The following is an 18,139-nucleotide window of genomic DNA, read 5'->3' as shown; positions in this document are numbered from 1 at the left end:
ATGATATAAAAATTAAATATAAAATATATATTTTTTTTACTTCACTTCTAAAAGAAATCCAAAATATATTTTTAAAAACAACATTGAAATTTAGGGGTTAGGGTTTGGGACAGCCACCTCCCAATTGAAAGTACCCAATAAATGATGATTTTATGTATAATTAAACTTACTGATTTTAAATATGATTGTGGGATTCAATTGATGATAGAAGGATCTTTGTAAACATCTAAAATTTGAATACTTAAATGCTTTTTAAATGTGTTTTTTGGTTGTGCAGTTTGCACCAATTCTGTAGAATGACCCATATACAGAAACTGGTACAAAAATACAGTCTAACTTTCAAAAAAGTCCAGTATAAACGTTACTATCGCTCGTCAACTGCAGCTGTCACAGTTGCTAGGCGAGAAGAACAGTCCTTCGTAGGCTAAAGTAAACCATTCTCGGTTCGACCTTCGCAGACTTCAAAGGTTGCAGCCTTGGAAACTGCCTTGGGATTTTGAGAAACATACGTTGTCGCCTCGCAGTGATGACGTCAACTACTAACGCCATCTGTCAGCGTCGAATCTTCTGATGAGGTGAGTGTAGCAGTTCACGGTGCAGCGTATATTTATATAACTATAAATTACACAATTACCCTTTTAAAGGGGTGATTTATGTATTGGTTTCTATATGTGCGTCTTTTCTGGCGTTTGCCGACGGAAATGGACATTGAGCAGGACACGATAGTGTGTGTTAAAATCAAGATGGTGTGTGTGTGTGTGTGTGTGTCTCTGTCTCTGTCTGTCTTTTCTTTGTTCGAGTTTTTCTTTGTTTAGAGCGATAATATTATATGGAAGCGATCTCTGAGGAAACAGTCCAACGGACCCAGCCCCAAACCCCATCTCTGCAATAATAATTAATAAAGGCTGGTTTCTAAAGTAGCCTACTTCTTCCTGCCTCTATGTATTAATGCTCATGGGTAGCCTAAATGGGTTCCATTCAGACCTTAACATTAAGTATTTTACTGTTATGTGTCAACAAGATTCAACAAGACATTTTCACCTGGCTAGACCCAATGTTTAGATCTGTTGTGGTATTTATGCAAATTAGTATATGTAATTAAATTATGCACCGTTTGTCCATGTTAACAAACAATTTCTAAAAACGTGTAATACATTTTTTGTTTGTCTTGATGTAAGTAATCAACTCAGTAATTTTCATGCTGATATCTAAAGGTTAAATTTTGTTCAAGGTTGACCCCCATTTTGGCTTAAAATGACTGGACTATTATTGCTTTTGAAGTTATTAGAAAATCGAAATAGGTTTACTGAACTGCTGTATTAGGTGTCATTTGTATTTTAATTTAATAATAGTATAAATGTAAGATTGTTAGCAATAATACTATTACAGTCTCTGACACGTTTAATGTAACAGCAATACAACACTTAAAATCAATGAACAAAAACTGCTAAATGACAAGTTGAATGAAGTTGGATCACTTGGAATGTTATTTTAACTAGTATTTTTTCATAATTTCAATATTTTTTTTGTTCTTATGACTATACTGCAGATAAAGGTAAGAATAAAAATGCTTAAAAATGTAAAAAATTGATAGACATCACAGGCAAAATATAGGCTAAACATGAAGAATATATTTGTTTTAAAAATACATTCAATAACTTAACCTTTTTGAAAGATTGACACACATACACACACACAATTTAAATGCTCAAAATATGTGAATTAATATGATTAGTTTAATAACTTCTGCTTAATAAGATCTGCTCTTCCTACTACACAGGAGTACCCTCTTGTGAAGGTTCTATAACAATCCACCGATAAATGCTGGAATATTCTCATCAGCCTGCAAGTGAAGAAGAGAAACTGCGAGAACATGTGTGATCCAGAACTCTGCAGGATAAAAGATGAAGATACTGAAGAACAAAGAGGTTGGTTTTTATTTTTGATTCCTCATTAATGATGCTGAAGATCATTAAGGTTATAAAACTTCAAGCAGTCCAGCAGATTTAGTTAGAAAATTCGCAAGAGCAGCGAAATAACATAATTAAAGGAGCAAATAATATACAGGATACTTTCCATAAAATAAGTACAAAATGAAGTTTTCTTTTCTTTAGTGTCAACAAATGGTCAGTGTAAAGAGGTTTGAAAAACATTCATATTGATTGTTAAAATAAGTGGGTCAGATTAGATATTATAAAAGCGGTTTTATTTTATATCTGTTTCACAATCATATTACTAAAATATTAACCCATTTTCAACCCTTTTTTTATGAACTCTTTCTCAGCCATTGTGGCTAATAAGCATATTAATGAACATGGATCTGTGTATACCAGGGGCGATTCTAGGATTTTCATTTTAGGGGTGCTCAGCCCCCAATGAGGGTATGATTAAAAAAAAAAAAAAAAGTTAGTTTATGGTCTAATGCTCATTATTAACTAGTTTCATTCATTCATCCATCCAGTAACATGCATATGGCAGGGTTTTATAATCACTGAAGTCCCGAATGTGAGGTATTTAGGGGGTTCGGGGTCATCCTCCCCCGAGAAAATTTAGATTTCTCTGATCTACATATGTGCATTTTAAGATGTTTTGAAGGCCAAAAAAATTGGATAACAATAGTTTTAAAACCATGTGCGGGCAGCTGTTTATTTTTCACACCTCATCAGCATCACACTTCCTCCTAAAGCTGAGCTTTGACTGATATAGGCTTTTTATTTTTGTCTGTCAGTGAAGAAAGTAAACATAGGGTCAACTGATAGGTTGATTTATGAATCATTTTCTCAGACAAAGCTACCAGGAAAGCTAGGTAACTAAGTTTATTAAATTCATTCACAATGTACACATTCATTATTGATCTAGGCCTAATACATGGCCGTAGACAGGGCTTTATAATCAAAGAGGTCATAAATTTGAGGTTGTTATGGGGTTAAACATTTTTATTTCTCTGATATGTGCATTTCAAGACGTTTGAAGGCCAAAAAAGGATAAGAAATAGATTTAAAACAATGTCAGTGGGCAGTAGATTGTCAATACCTGCTCTCTCCTCATCTCCATCACTCTGTCTTTTTCTCTCAGTCTCCTGATCTTGCCCTATCTCTTCCCCTCCTAAAGCTGAACATTTTTAATTTACTGAAGGCTACAAATTGTATTATATTAATTCTCAACATGTACACATGCATTATTAATCTTGTGCCTATGAAAACGGCTTTGTTAATGTTTCTTGTCCCCTCACAATGACATTATATAGGCCTATTTTCAGCTCAAAATGGCGAAAATAAAATATTAGTTTTCTAATTATTTTTGTCATTCGTTTAACATTTATGACCTAAAAAACTGTCAAATATAAAATGTTTAGTTTAGCTACTTACATCTTCTTAACTCGCACTTGACCGTAAACTGAAGCGTCAGTCGTGCTGCTAAAATTCCATGTAAAATTCGCGCTCAGCTTCTGTGAACATAAAGCCCGCCTACTTTGATTTGATTGGTCATCTCAAATATTCTGACATTAACGAGAAGTGAAAGACCAATGAGGCTCAGATGAACAAACACACACACACACACGCGCGCCTCTGTTTCTGACCTGCGTTCTGCTTGGCGCTGCTGCGGATTGAAGATGAAGAATATTATTTAACCTTGTCAAAGACGAACACAAGTTTTAGAATAACAACATTTCTTACTCCAAGTTTTAGGGGTGCTGAGCTCCTTTTTAGGGGTGCTGAAGCACCCCTAAAAAGGGGCTTGCCTCGCCCATGGTGTGTACTAAATTATGCAAGGGTTTAGAGTTACATTCAAGCTGTTTTAAGTTTACGCTGAAATATGTCATTTTGGTGATCAAAGATAAGTTAAGGGATAAAATGAGTGACTATAAGGGGGACTTTAATCATTGTTCTGAATCTTATCCGGATTTAGTCTTTGAAAAAGACGATTTTCTCAGCTTTTTGCTCAAAATGTTGCTTTTTTAATGAAACTTAACCACATTCATGAAGCTAGAATAAAAAAAAAAAAATCCCTTTTTTTAAGCAGAGGCTTTGTTCTTTTGATATTCTGCATGTTTAGATATTTATAAAACAAAGTATTGTGGGAGCCATGAATCATTAAAATTATTAAAAATGCATGACTGGTAACTTAAAAAATAATAATAATAAAAAAACGGGATGCAAACCTGTCACCTTTCGGTGAAAATCAGTTTTAGAGCCAAAATAGCCTAGGTGATTTTTTTTTTTTTTTTTTGGACATCATGGAGGACATCATGATCTTGATTTGATCAGCACAGACTAGTGTTGTGAACATAAGGTGCAGGCAAATGTTATTCTGATTTTCTGCAACAGTTCACCAAATAAGCTAAAGGAGTAGTTCACTTTCAAATGAAAATTAATCATCTTAAAGAAGAAAGTCATATACAGCTAGGATGGCTTGGGGGGGAGTAAATCATGGGCTAATTTTCATTTGAAAGTGAACTACTCCTTTAATAGTATTAACTACACTGCTCAAAAAAACAAAGGGAACACTTAAACAACACAATGTAACTCCAAGTCAATCACACTTCTGTGAAATCAAACTGTCCACTTAGGAAGCAACACTGATTGACAATCAATTTCACATCCTGTTGTGCAAATGGAATAGACAATAGGTGGAAGTTATAGGCTATTAGCAAGACACCCCCAATAAAGGAGTGGTTCTGCAGGTGGTGACCATCTGGCTGATGTTTTGGTCACTTTTGAATGCTGGCGGTGCTTTCACTCTAGTGGTAGCATGAGACGGAGTCTACAACCCACACAAGTGGCTCAGGTAGTGCAGCTCATCCAGAATGGCACATCAATGCGAGCTGTGGCAAGAAGGTTTGCTGTGTCTGTCAGCGTAGTGTCCAGAGCATGGAGGCACTACCAGGAGACAGGCCAGTACATCAGGAGACGTGGAGGAGGCCGTAGGAGGGCAACAACCCAGCAGCAGGACCGCTACTTCCGCCTTTGTGCAAGGAGGAGCAGGAGGAACACTGTCAGAGCCCTGCAAAATGACCTCCAGCAGGTCACAAATGTGCATGTGTCTGCTCAAACGGTCAGAAACAGACTCCATGAGGGTGGTATGAGGGCCCGACGTCCACAGGTGGGGATTGTGCTTACAGCCCAACACCGTGCAGGACGCTTGGCATTTGCCATAGAACACCAAGATTGGCAAATTCGCCACTGGCGCCCTGTGCTCTTCACAGATGAAAGCAGGTACACACTGAGCACATGTGACAGACGTGACAGAGTCTGGAGACGCTGTGGAGAACGTTCTGCTGCCTGCAACATCTGTGAAGAGCACAGGGAGCCAGTGGCGAATTTGCCAATCTTGGTGTTCTATGGCAAATGCCAAGCGTCCTGCACGGTGTTGAGCTGTAAGCACAACCCCCACCTGTGGACGTCGGGCCCTCATACCACCCTCATGGAGTCTGTTTCTGACCGTCTGAGCAGACACATGCACATTTGTGGCCTGCTGGAGGTCATTTTGCAGGGCTCTGACAGTGTTCCTCCTGCTCCTCCTTGCACAAAGGCGGAAGTAGCGGTCCTGCTGCTGGGTTGTTGCCCTCCTACGGCCTCCTCCACGTCTCCTGATGTACTGGCCTGTCTCCTGGTAGTGCATCCATGCTCTGGACACTACGCTGACAGACACAGCAAACCTTCTTGCCACAGCTCGCATTGATGTGTCATTCTGGATGAGCTGCACTACCTGAGCCACTTGTGTGGGTTGTAGACTCTGTCTCATGCTACCACTAGAGTGAAAGCACCGCCAGCATTCAAAAGTGACCAAAACATCAGCCAGAAAGCATAGGAACTGAGAAGTGGTCTGTGGTCACCACCTGCAGAACCACTCCTTTGTTGGGGGTGTCTTGCTAATTGCCTATAACTTCCACCTATTGTCTATTCCATTTGCACAACAGGATGTGAAATTGATTGTCAATCAGTGTTGCTTCCTAAGTGGACAGTTTGATTTCACAGAAGTGTGATTGACTTGGTGTTACATTGTGTTGTTTAAGTGTTCCCTTTATTTTTTTGAGCAGTATATAATATATTTGAATACATCATTTAATATGAATATAAAAAGTGTGCTTTACAAACAGGAAAAGACAATGAAGTACAATGACTGAATACTGTCAATAATATAGTAAATAAAAACAAACTACACAAGTTTTTAAGACTTCTGGAAAGAGGAAAATATTGCGTATTATTCACGTTGAATGAAAATGAAAATTTCCTAGAAAATGATCTCTGAAAAAGAATGGTTACCCTGTTTTTAATCCAAATACATCTTGTATTATGCTACTAACATTACCATTTTGTCAACGAATACAACTTTACAACTATACTGTCAGATCAACAACGTAATTAAACAGTTTGCTTTTACACACACAAGATGTTTTGTGCAATATCATAAGGACAGGATGTGAAATTAACACCCTTACAACCCACAAAATTAAGCTATAACTATGACAGTAACAATGTCAAATTGCAAGCCAATTTGGTGTGTTATGTTCCACAAATTATGTTCACTCAATTTGCTGGCGAAGTTCATGTAATCTGCATTGATTTAGTGCACCTACTCAACTCGATATGAATATTTGTGTAGTAATGTGCGGATCGCGGTTATATCCACGAGTCAGATGGGCCAAGAATTAAAAAATAACATCACAATTAATTGCTGGTGGGTCAAGGGCATATGAGATTAATCATTAATGTGTTGATTTTAATAAAGACACAGAACTCTCATTTCATTGTAAAACGCAATGAAAGTCCATCACTCTTTTACTTTAGTTTTCAACCGCAATTTATATCTCTTCGGGAAAAAACAATCAAGGAAAACATATGCCTCCAGCAAAACTTACATGAGATGTTAAACAGCTTTAACTAAAAATATACTCAAGCTTAGAGGAAATTATTCTAGGAAGAGTGTTTCACATCTCTTTCACCTTATGCCGAGTTCACACTGCACGATTTTCAAAGTAGTCGGTCACTTTTCATTTCACATGGCACAATTATCTTTGTTAACATTCAGTGTCTGCTGTGTTCACACTGCACGATGGATCGGCGACAGGAGGTTTCAAATTGCATCACTTTACAAAAGAAAGAATCGCAGACAACTTCTGTCTGGTCCACAAACTCGTTTCACAACCAAACGCCTGCCAAAAGTGATAGAGAAATAAGTCGCGCAAGACTGAAATTGTTATTTTTGCCAGCAGCCATATCACCCTGTAGCCCAAGACTGGTTGCCCACTGAAGCTAAGCAGGGCTGAGCCTGGTTAGTACCTGGATGGGAGACCTCCTGGGAAAACCTCCTGGGTTGCTGCTGGAAGAGGTGTTAGTGAGGCCAGCAGGGGGTGCTCACCCTGTGGTCTGTGTGGGTCCTAATGCCCCAGTATAGTGACGGGGACACTATACTGCCAAAAGAGCACCGTCCTTCGGATGAGACGTAAAACCGAGGTCCTGACTCTCTGTGGTCATTAAAAATCCCAGGATGTCCTTCGAAAAAGAGTAGGGGTGTAACCCCGGCATCCTGGCCAAATTTGCCCCTTGGCCTCTGTCCATCATGGCCTCCTAATCATCCCCATATACTGATTGGCTTCATCACTGTCTCCTCTCCACCAGTAAGCTGGTGTGTGGTGGGCGTTCCGGTGCAATATGGCTGCCGTCGCATCATCCAAGTGGTTCTGCACATTGGTGGTGGTTGAGGAGATTCCCCCCTTCCATATGTAAAGCGCTTTGAGGTCTCAGAAAAAGCGCTATATAAATGTAACAAATTATTATTATTATTATTATTATTTAACATGATAGCCTGCAAGAAGATAGCGATCCAAATTGCCTGTGTGCTTATCTGTAGCGAAAAAACAGATTATGCAGGAGGGAATGGTTGGGGAGACGAGAGCAAGGTTTGTGTGTTCTGCAAAGAGAGTTGAGGGTAAATAAATAATTTTGTAATGTGCTGCTGTTGCTGCTGGTCAAGCAAATGTTTGTGCTTTGTTTCTGTTTGACATAATTGTAAATATAGCTATTAAAATACTAATGTTCTGGTCTATAAATCCTCCCCGAACTTCCCGCTGCCCTGTATCTTGCTCTCTCATTGGCTGTAGGTCATCACCGATGTAGTTTTCAGTCAAAACACATTCTCACAGCAGGATTGTGAATCGCCGACAGGTCCAGATATTAAGCATGCCAAATATCTCACGGGCGTCGGCAACTCATCTGCGATTATCTCAGATCGCATCTTTGATAATTTACACTGCGTGATTGTCACTCGCGTGAACGAGCACCAATTTGCCTTTGATTTCAGGCATTTGTCGGCGAGCTCACAAAACTCATTGGCGAGCGAAAATCTGGCCTAAAGTTTGCATTCCTGAATTTTTTTTATAGCAGTTTTCTGTTACTTTCTTATCATATCAGTGATCACCTGTGTTCTTTTCCTTCATATTTCTATTTTGAATTTTATGATTTAATTAAAATCAAACCTGTTTTACATTCATTTCAGACCTGATCCTGATGGAAGAATGCGAGGAGAGTGAAGAATTTACTGAAGAGAATGAGACACATGACGCCAAATCTGTTAAACAAAATTCAAGCCACACACTGAAAAGAAGTGCTACACAATCTTTCACCTGCTCTTATTGTGGAAAGAGTTTCTCAAACAAACAAAATCTGAAACATCACTTTAGAATTCATAGTGGAGAGAGACCTTTCACGTGTGATCAGTGCGGGAACAGTTTCACGAGAAAAGGATCTCTTGATGAACACATGAAAATCCACACTGGAGAGAAGCCGTACACATGTGATCAGTGTGGGAAGAGTTTCAGACATGCAAGCACTCTTAAATCGCATCTACGTTCTCACTTTGGAGAAAGACCATATAGCTGTGATCAGTGCGGTAATATGTTCTTAAGGGCAGAATCCCTCAAGAGCCACCTGAAAGTTCATTCAAAGGAGAAGCCTCATGTTTGTTCTTTGTGTGGAAAGAGTTTTAGTCGGCTGAACGTTTTTAAGTTACACCAGAAAAGACACAGTGGTGTGAAGAATCACATATGCTTTGATTGTGGAAAATCCTTTATTAGAGATGCTGAACTGAAACAGCACCAGAAAACTCACACTGGAGAAAAACCTTATAAGTGTTCACACTGTGAGAAGAGTTTCAGTCAGGCGGGACACATGAGAATACATGAGAGAATCCACACTGGAGAGAAACCGCACACGTGTGATCTGTGCGGGAAGAGCTTTGCATATGCAAACTCTCTTAAATTACATCTGCTTTCTCATTCTGGAGAAAGAAAGTATAACTGCGATCAGTGTAATAAAAAATTTGTTAGGGCAGATACGCTGAAGAACCACCGGAAAGTTCATAGAAAGGAGAAGCCTCACGTGTGTTCTTTGTGTGAAAAGAGTTTTGGTCATATAGGCAATTTTAATACGCACCAGGAAAGACTCAGTGGTGTGAAGAATCACATGTGCTTTGATTGTGTGAAGACCTTTATTACAGATAATGAAATGAAACTGCATCAGAGAATTCACACTGGAGAAAAACCTGACAAATGGTCAGCATCTTTGAATATACATGAGAGGAGCCACACTGAAGAGAGGCTGTATCATTGTGGGAAGAGTTTTAGTAAATTAGCCTTTCTACTCAGTCATACAGAAAACAAACACTTTTAAGACATGAATATGGTATTTATGTTTAATTTTTTTCTTTATCCTTGTTATTATATCATCTAATTACTTGACCACTTCAGATATATTTACCAAATGCAGATGCCTGATATACTGTAATGATGAGGCAATATTTTATGATTTTGGCATGTATAAAGGTGATTATTATTTTGTTATTCCTAATGCTTTACAACAACGTTGTATACATTAGCATTTGTACATGTAAAGTATTACATTCTAAATGAGGCATCATTAAATAGTGAATATTTTTGTAAACACTTGTGTTTGGTTAATGCTAATTTATAAATACACTTTTGTCTATTGTGAGATCACGTTAGTTCTTTATTATACATCACTTCATATCAATATTAAACTGAATTGTTATATGTAGAATCTTATATAAAAATAATCCTGGTCTTTAGTGTTAGTTTTGGGGCTCCAGGAACATTGTTGGGAATCCCTGATTTAAGCCTGCAGTAAAAAAACAACAACAACTACATTACATTCCAAGTCATCTGAGAACAAACCAGATCATTGTGGGATATATGGACTGATTTTACTATTTTCATCTTAAGGGCCACTTTTAGTCCTAGTCCACCTCTGCTTTTATTCTTGAATCTAAATTAATAATTGAATCGTTTTATTTATGAAAGCTACTGTATTTTTTGGGCTTGATATAGCTTTTATAATATGCCTAATAAATTGTATTTCACCCCAAACATGACTGAAGTGGCTGTCTGTCTACATCATTAACATTCAGTATGACAATCCCACATTCATTTGTTTTAACAAACAGCTCGACACAGAATGGAATTTATACAGTTATTTTTGTTTCATATTTGTATAGTACCTGTTTTATATGATAATTGAGGATAATATTTGTCGCATTTTTAATAACGTACGTTGCCGCCTCGCGGTGATGACGTCACCAGACGTCACTACTGACGACGTCAGTCATCAGCATCGAGTGTTCTGGTTCTGAGGTGAGTTGAGCAGTTCACGGTGCAGCCATATTAATCTCACTATAAAGTACAGAAATAGCTTAAGCAGCCTTTAAAGGGATGGTTTATGTAGGCTATTGTTTTCATCGGGTACATATTTGTGCGTCTTTTCTTGCGTTTGCCGACGGAAATTAACATTTAGTTGTCAACGTGTATGTGTTAAATTCTTTAAGACATGATCTATTGTGTTTTTTTTCTTCTTTGTTCGTGTGTCGATGTTTGGAACAATAATGTTACTGTGGCTGAATGTCACTTGTCAAGGTGTCACTTTCTCTTATTGCCAGAGTACATGTAAATTATGTTGGCTAATTCCTATAATATTGCTGTGAAGATATTAAAAATCGAACTAGGCTATATTTATTTGGACTATTATGCTTAGATTTATTTTTACTTGTAGCCTACCTTTTCATGAAATGTTCTCTCACGCAGATAGGTGTGGTTTGTACATGTGTCTCAGATTTATAGAAATAATGCTATTACAGAGCACTTTTATGCGCATTCTGCATACATTTGATTCAAATAAATTGTTTCTACCACAGTCCCTTAGAATAAAGTGAGATCTCTGCTGATGACGTTTTATTAACAGCTGTTGACAAGCCTCGATTTCATGTCAATAGTCGAGTTCTAGTTAATAGTCTAGTTAATGACTTCAGATCACCTGTAAACTGCCAATTAAAGCTCATTTTATTAGTGTCAACTAGGGATGAACGATTATGCCAAAATTCATAATTGTCGATTATTCCCTTAAAATTCTAATTCTAATTATTAATTACGATGATCACAATTTACATTAAATTATGCTTTGAATAGCTTTATACCAGTGGTTCTAAACTCGTTTGGCATTGGGACCCACATTTTCCCATGGTCATCGTGCAGCAACCCATTTTTTAAAGTATTATATTATATAGGCCTATTATTATAATACATTTCAAACATTTTTTTAAGAATATGACTAATACTGTAAAATAAACGGTAGGCCTATGAGGACCTTTTAAATAGCAGTCCCAAATTAGTTTTTGTTAATACAATGTTGGTATGTGCCACCACAGTCATTCAAAAATATACAAAAAACACAATAAATAAAATAAAGGGGTATTTTGGGGTTATGGAAACAACAACAGTTATCATGGTGAATACACAATACTAACAAGAACTGTTAATGAAACATGGAAGCTGCTCCTGATGAATAGATTGAACATCATACCTGCATGCAAATCCTTTTCAGCTAACACATGGTGTATAGTAAGGTGATTTATTGGTATTTTACTTTTATTTCGTGACTTACTAGTTTATAATGTAACGACGTTGCATGCTCCGAGTTTAAATTGCGATTTATATATAGTCTCGCGTAGCCAGACCTTCAGATTGATGGCAGAAGGTCTGGACTCTATCACAGCTTTTCTTGGCCAAGGACCACCCAAGAGAACGTTTGATTGACATGTAATGCAACCAATCACAGTTCGTTTTGTTCCGCGTCATGTTCAGGGGCGTGACAATATAATGTCGATGTCTCTACAATAACAAATCAGCGTGCATCTAACAAATTATTCATTGAAGAATGTTGTGCAAGTTTACTGCAATAATGGTGTAGCGTTTATACGCCCACGTATAAATATGATTAATTATTGTTCATAACGGAATATGACCAATAATTAATATTTTAATTATTTTTAATTATTTTCAGAATTTACTGTAGCAGAATCAATAGTATGATCATTTTATCAGTTCATCCAATGAACAGAAAGCATAAACAAGTATTAACTCTAATATCTTCCTGGCCAAGAAAGAATTAATCCCCAGCTAACAATAAATTACGAAGTAAATTAAGGGTAAAAGCATAGGTAACTTAAATCGAAGTTCAAGACAATAAATCTGATAAGCACACACGAGTAATCTCTTTTAAATACACACAATACTTTATTGATTACATAGGCTACTAACACATAAGCTAATATCTAACACAAACACACGCACACACACACATACACATTCATACGCGTTGCAGAAAGGAATAGAGTGAGGAAAGAGTGGGTTTAAGAGTGAAAGGATGAAATCTCACGATTCCATATACACTTAGACATGACCTGAACGAACCATCAATCATTAATTTAACCCTTCTATCGTTTTAGGCAGGTTATTAACGTTATATAAATACACCAGTTAAGATTTTAGCCTGCATGGAGGTACTTGCTTGTCTTCTGCGTTCCTTTTGGAATTCCCTTTGTAGCGTAAGAAGGGGGTTTCCCTTGGTTCGTCCGTCGGCTGGCCTCCTCGTGCTTGGATAAATGTCTGTGGCGTTCCAGTCACGTGGTGTGCTGGAGCTGCTGAATGAAAAGTCTTTGAAGTTGAAAGTGTTCGTTTGCAGCCGTGAATCGTTGTTCGAAGCTTTGCCGCAAAACTTAACTTATAACCGAGACTTTCAATCGGAAAGGGAAAATAACACAAAGAAAGAAATGAAGTGAGATATGGAGAGTAGTTAGATGACTGGAAATGAATCTAACCCATCTGATCTTAATTTGGGTTGGTCTGCTCTTCAGTTACATGGTTACAAGTCTTGCTTTAGATCTTCATCTTTTTCTGCATTTGTTGAGAGTTCTTCTTCAGAGCGAGAACTGAGAGAGAGCACCGAGAGAGAGCTTCGAGAGCAGCGAGAGAGAGAGAAGAGTTTTGAGTCTAAGGTTTTTAAGCTAAAAGTTTGTCCCCCCTCCTGAAGAGATCGGACCAATTAGACACTGCCTTTGTTTGCAAAGTCATACATCATGCGTTATCTGGGATCTCCTTACTAGCAGAGAGAACAGAGGCTACAGTTTAGACATTATTACTATTATAAGAATATGAACATTTTACACAGATTTCAATCACGTCATCTTTTGAATCATGAGCATACGATCATATTGACATGAAACACAACACACTTTCAACATCTAACAGTTATAACAATTGCATGAATTATATGGGATCTAAGCACATTAGACACACATTTATTGTAGACACAAAATCGAATCATTGTAGTTGCATGATGTTTGATTTATAAGTCCGTTGAAAATTGTTCTTGAATGATTTTATGTATAGTTAGGTAAAATCTCAGTTCTCTGGTTTGAAAAGAAGAGAATTGGTTTGTTCGGAGGTCTTAAGGAGGAGGGGTTCAGGAATGTTGTGGTGCAATTTCTGAACCAATCTGTCTTTTAACAACCCCACACATTGACAAGCTTTTCCGTTAGTTTTGTCATTAGAAGGGTCTTTTGCAGACTCTCTGGCACCGGGATGGGTGACTTATGGCTCTGGTCTTGGTGATTTGACTCTGGAATGTGCGGACACTGTCTTTATCTTAACCAGTCCGTAGTTGGCCACAAAGCTAGCCATTGACCAGTTATGTGTTAGTGCTGGGGGCTCCTTAAATTAGTCAGACCGGTGATGATCATGAGATGTTCTGAACAAATCTTCCCCCCTCAGTCATCGAGAAGTAGAAAATTTGAATTAATATTCAAAAAGAAGATTAGTTGGTGGTTGCTTTCTACCCATTGTCGCTACAATGGAGCCGTGAACTTCACATACTTTTGAAAATCCAGTGTTTAGTTGATCCTTATAAGCACTCATTGTCACAGTTGTAAACACAGCGACTTTCTTCTTCCACGAGAGGTTTTAGCGTCACGACATTTGTTTCCAGGCGGACCGATAAAAAAACGTGACACTCACGTCTCCCGGACATTCTGTAGAATTCAACCAATCATATTGGGACTTCGAAACTCCTAAAGTGTTTCCAGAAAAGTGTGCCATATGCATCAGACGTTCAGCCAATGGTCAGTGGGCGTAACGTTTGAGGCTGACTCTGAGACTACTTCATATATAGTGAAGTGATATACAGCTTGCACCGCAGCATTTGCGCGTGCAATTGAAGAGTGGGCCCTAGGAGCACAGTATAATGGCTGACAGGACAGGAAAGTACATTTTTCTGAGGTGAGAGACTTTTTATTTCAGCTTACACTTAAATCACTGGCAGTTCCTATTTAGCTGGGTTCTCTGAAGTAGTCGTGATTCGCCTCTCACAACGTAACAAGCTCTAAACGCAGAATAATGTAAGTGGACTTTTTTTGTAATCATGATTTTGAACAGTTACGTAATCGTGGCCTCTGTAATCACAATCGCGATTAGAAATTCGATTAATTGCGCAGCCCTAGTGTCAACAGATAAGGCAAACTAAACAAAACACAATCACCACTTTTTATATTTACAAGATACATAAATTTCTTAACAGCATTTATTCAGTTACAGTCTCTAATATATGTTTCATTTAGACAATAAAACACTTTATCAATTAACAAAACCTCTTCTAAATGACAAGTTAAATGAAGTTGAACTCAGCTGTAATGTTATTTTAATGGTGTTATTTATTCATAATTTCATTGTTCATATGACAATACTGTTGATAAAGGTAAGAATTAAAAAAATAATAAAGTTGAAAGAATATGTAGAATATGTGAATTCGTGTTTAAAAAAAACTAATTCAATAATTTTATCCTTTGACAGATGGATAAACAAAATTTAAATGCTTAAAATATGTTAATTAATATCACCAGTTTAATAACTTATTTAATTGCTGTTCAATTTAACCAGATATGTTCTTGCTTCTACACAGAACTTCCCCTCTTGTAAAGCTGCTTCTACAATATTTCACCAAAAATGCTAGAAAATTCCCATCAGCCTACAAGAGAAAAAAAAACCCAGTGAGAACATGAATGATCCAGAACCCTGCAAAATAAAACATGAAGATACTGAAGAACAAAGAGGTGATCCAGAACCCTGCAGAATAAAAGATGAAGATACTGAAGAACAAAGAGGTGATCCAGAACCCTGCAGAATAAAAGATGAAGATACTGAAGAACAAAGAGGTTGGTGTTTATTCTTGATTCTTCATTAATAATGCTTAAGAACATTAAGGTTATACATCTTCAGTCAGTTTATCAGATTTAGTGGATGTAGTTAAAAACAGTTAGAGGAGGAAAAAAAAATAATCATAACAAATAATAATAATAATTGTGCCTGAAATATTTAAATAATAATAATAATTTGAAGATCAGTGTGCAAATAAATTCATCAAAATATTTTTTATAGCAGTTTTCTGCTATCATATCAGGGTTCACTTGTGTATTCTTTTCCTTCATTCTCTTTTTATGATTTACTGAAAATCAGACCTGACAGAAGAAAAAGAGGATTGTGAAGAATTTACTGACGCCGAGGAGAAACATGATGTCAATAAACAAAGCTCTTTGTTGAAAAGAAGTGCCAAACAATCTTTTACCTGCTTCCAGTGTGGAAAGAGTTTCTCACACAAACACAGTCTGATACATCACATGAGAGTTCATAGTGGAGAGAAGCCATTCACGTGTGATCAGTGTGGGAAGAGTTTCGCACAAAAAAGAATCCTCAAGGAACACATGAAAGTCCACACTGGAGAGAAGCCGCACACATGTGATCAGTGTGGGAAGAGTTTCTCACAAGCAAACGCTCTTAAATTACATCTGCATTCTCACTCTGGAGAAAGACCATATAACTGTGATCAGTGTGGTAAATTGTTTTCAAGGCCTGAAACCCTGAAGAAGCACTTGAAAGTTCATACAAAGGAGAAGCCTCATGTTTGTTATTTGTGTGGAAAGAGTTTTAGTCAGATTGGTGCATTAAAAATACACCAGGAAAGACACAGTGGTGTGAAGAATCACACGTGCTTCGACTGTGGGAAATCCTTTATTAGAGATGCTGAACTGAAACAGCACCAGAAAACTCACACTGGAGAAAAACCTTACAAGTGTTCACACTGCGAGAAGAGTTTCAGTCAGGCGGGACACATGAGAATACATGAGAGAATCCACACTGGAGAGAAACCGTACACATGTGATCTGTGCGAGAAGAGTTTCGCACATGCAAACACTCTTAAATTACACCTGCTTTGTCATTCCGGGGAAAAACAGTATAACTGCGATCAGTGCAGTAAAAAATTTGTTTTGGCAGTATCCCTGAAAGTTCACCTGAGAGTTCACTCAAAGGAAAAGCCTTACACTTGTTCTTTGTGTGGAAAGAGTTTTAGTCAGCTGGGTGCTTTAAAACGACACCAGAAAATACACAGTGGTGTGAAGAATTATATTTGCTTTGATTGTGGGAAGACCTTTATCACAAATCCTGAACTGAAATTGCATCAGAGAATTCACACTGGAGAAAAACCTTACAAGTGTTCACACTGTGACAAGAGATTCAGATGGTCAGCATGTCTGAAAATACATGAGAAGAGCCACACTGGAGAGAGGCCGTATCTCTGTCCTTCATGTGGGAAGAGATTTAGTAAATTAGCTTCTCTACGCAGCCATTCAAAAAGAATTTGTCCGATGCAATAAAGGCTTCCTTCCAAATAAATCTATCCTAGCCAGCTGCAACAAATGACTGGACATAGAACCGTCACCAAAAGTCGTACAGTGAACAAGTGTGAGATTCATATTAACACAAGGATGCTATAAGACTTTTAAGTAAGACATGTATTTGATATATATAAATAAATCTAAAGATTTATAACTTGTTCTTAATTTTTGTGCTTAGATCATCTAGTTATTTGGCCACTTAAGACCCTGTTTACCAAATGCAGATGCAAGATACTATGATGATGTCGATAGTTTTGCATGTAACGCATTACATTCTAAAATAGGCATCATGAATAAATGAGTATCTTTGCACTCATTCATTTTTTTTTTTTTTTTATATACTTTCACTTCCATACTTTTACTTTTATTATAAATATTCTTTCATTCTTTTACTTTCATTATAAATATACTTTTACTTTCATTATAAATATACTTTCACTTTCATACTTTTACTCTCATTATAAATGTATACTTTCACTTTCATACTTACTTTCATTTAATATACTTTTACTTTCATTATAAATATATTTTCACTTTCATTATAAATATACTTTCACTTTTACACTTTTACACTTTTACTTTGCCCCCGAATGAGCTTGGTTTTATATTTACTTAAACTGCTCAGTGTTCTGGTAATTTCATTAATCCATTACAATGGCGGCCAAAATGGCAATACAAAATCATTATATAGCTTACATTAGTCATACTAATTCAGTACAACATTAACAACAGTGAATTATCGTCAAAGCACGGTTTAAAGGAACACTTCAACTTTTTGGGACTTTAGCTTATTCACCGTATCCCCCAGAGTTAGATAAGTCCATACATACCTTTTTCATCTCCGTGCGTGCTGTAACTCTGTCTGACGCACTCACCGCTAGCCTAGCTTACCACAAAGACTGGATGTAAATGGCTACAGCTAGCATACTAATCCCAATAAGTGACAAAATAACGCCAACATTTTCCTATTTACATGTTGTGATTTGTATAGTCAGTGTGTACAAATAACAAGGTCATATGAGAGACAGTCATTTTTTAAACGTTTAAATACTGGGAACTATTTTCT

At 37.2% G+C, this 18,139-nt stretch overlaps 2 protein-coding genes and 1 long non-coding RNA gene across 5 annotated transcripts in view; all 3 read left to right on the top strand.

Annotated features, from left to right (window-relative positions):
• Positions 1-18,139, top strand: part of LOC311296012 — a 288,024-nt gene that overhangs the window by 79,787 nt on the left and 190,098 nt on the right. The gene's annotated exons all lie outside the window — the stretch shown is intronic.
• On the top strand, positions 439-10,377 carry LOC311295986 (uncharacterized protein). Its single transcript, XM_084417586.1, has 3 exons — positions 439-575; positions 1,781-1,928; positions 8,500-10,377. Exons 2-3 carry the CDS (start codon positions 1,874-1,876, stop codon positions 9,669-9,671), a joined length of 1,227 nt encoding a protein of 408 aa, XP_084273712.1. The 5' UTR covers positions 439-575; positions 1,781-1,873; the 3' UTR covers positions 9,672-10,377.
• On the top strand, positions 10,624-17,844 carry LOC311295983 (uncharacterized protein). Of its 3 annotated transcripts, none has more exons than XM_084417583.1 (3): positions 10,624-10,648; positions 15,303-15,504; positions 15,857-17,844. In XM_084417583.1, exons 2-3 carry the CDS (start codon positions 15,399-15,401, stop codon positions 17,050-17,052), a joined length of 1,302 nt encoding a protein of 433 aa, XP_084273709.1. In that variant the 5' UTR covers positions 10,624-10,648; positions 15,303-15,398; the 3' UTR covers positions 17,053-17,844. The 3 variants fall into 3 exon arrangements, with proteins under 3 accessions (XP_084273709.1, XP_084273707.1, XP_084273708.1); XM_084417581.1 differs by having other exon boundaries at positions 15,303-15,555; XM_084417582.1 differs by lacking the exon at positions 10,624-10,648 and adding an exon at positions 14,214-14,623 and having other exon boundaries at positions 15,303-15,555.

Source organism: Rutilus rutilus (genome assembly GCF_951802725.1).
Source record: "Rutilus rutilus genome assembly, chromosome: 8".
Taxonomy (NCBI): domain Eukaryota; kingdom Metazoa; phylum Chordata; class Actinopteri; order Cypriniformes; family Leuciscidae; genus Rutilus; species Rutilus rutilus.
Note: the sequence above shows the minus strand (reverse complement) of the source record. Positions and strands in the feature narration are given on the sequence as shown.

Coding starts and splice junctions, on each gene's coding strand:
- LOC311295983 (XM_084417581.1), top strand. CDS start 15,399: ATGAATGATCCAGAACCCTGCAAAATAAAACATGAAGATACTGAAGAA. Junction 15,556..15,856: donor AGATACTGAAGAACAAAGAG/GTTGGTGTTTAT, acceptor ACTGAAAATCAG/ACCTGACAGAAGAAAAAGAG.
- LOC311295986 (XM_084417586.1), top strand. CDS start 1,874: ATGTGTGATCCAGAACTCTGCAGGATAAAAGATGAAGATACTGAAGAA. Junction 1,929..8,499: donor AGATACTGAAGAACAAAGAG/GTTGGTTTTTAT, acceptor CATTCATTTCAG/ACCTGATCCTGATGGAAGAA.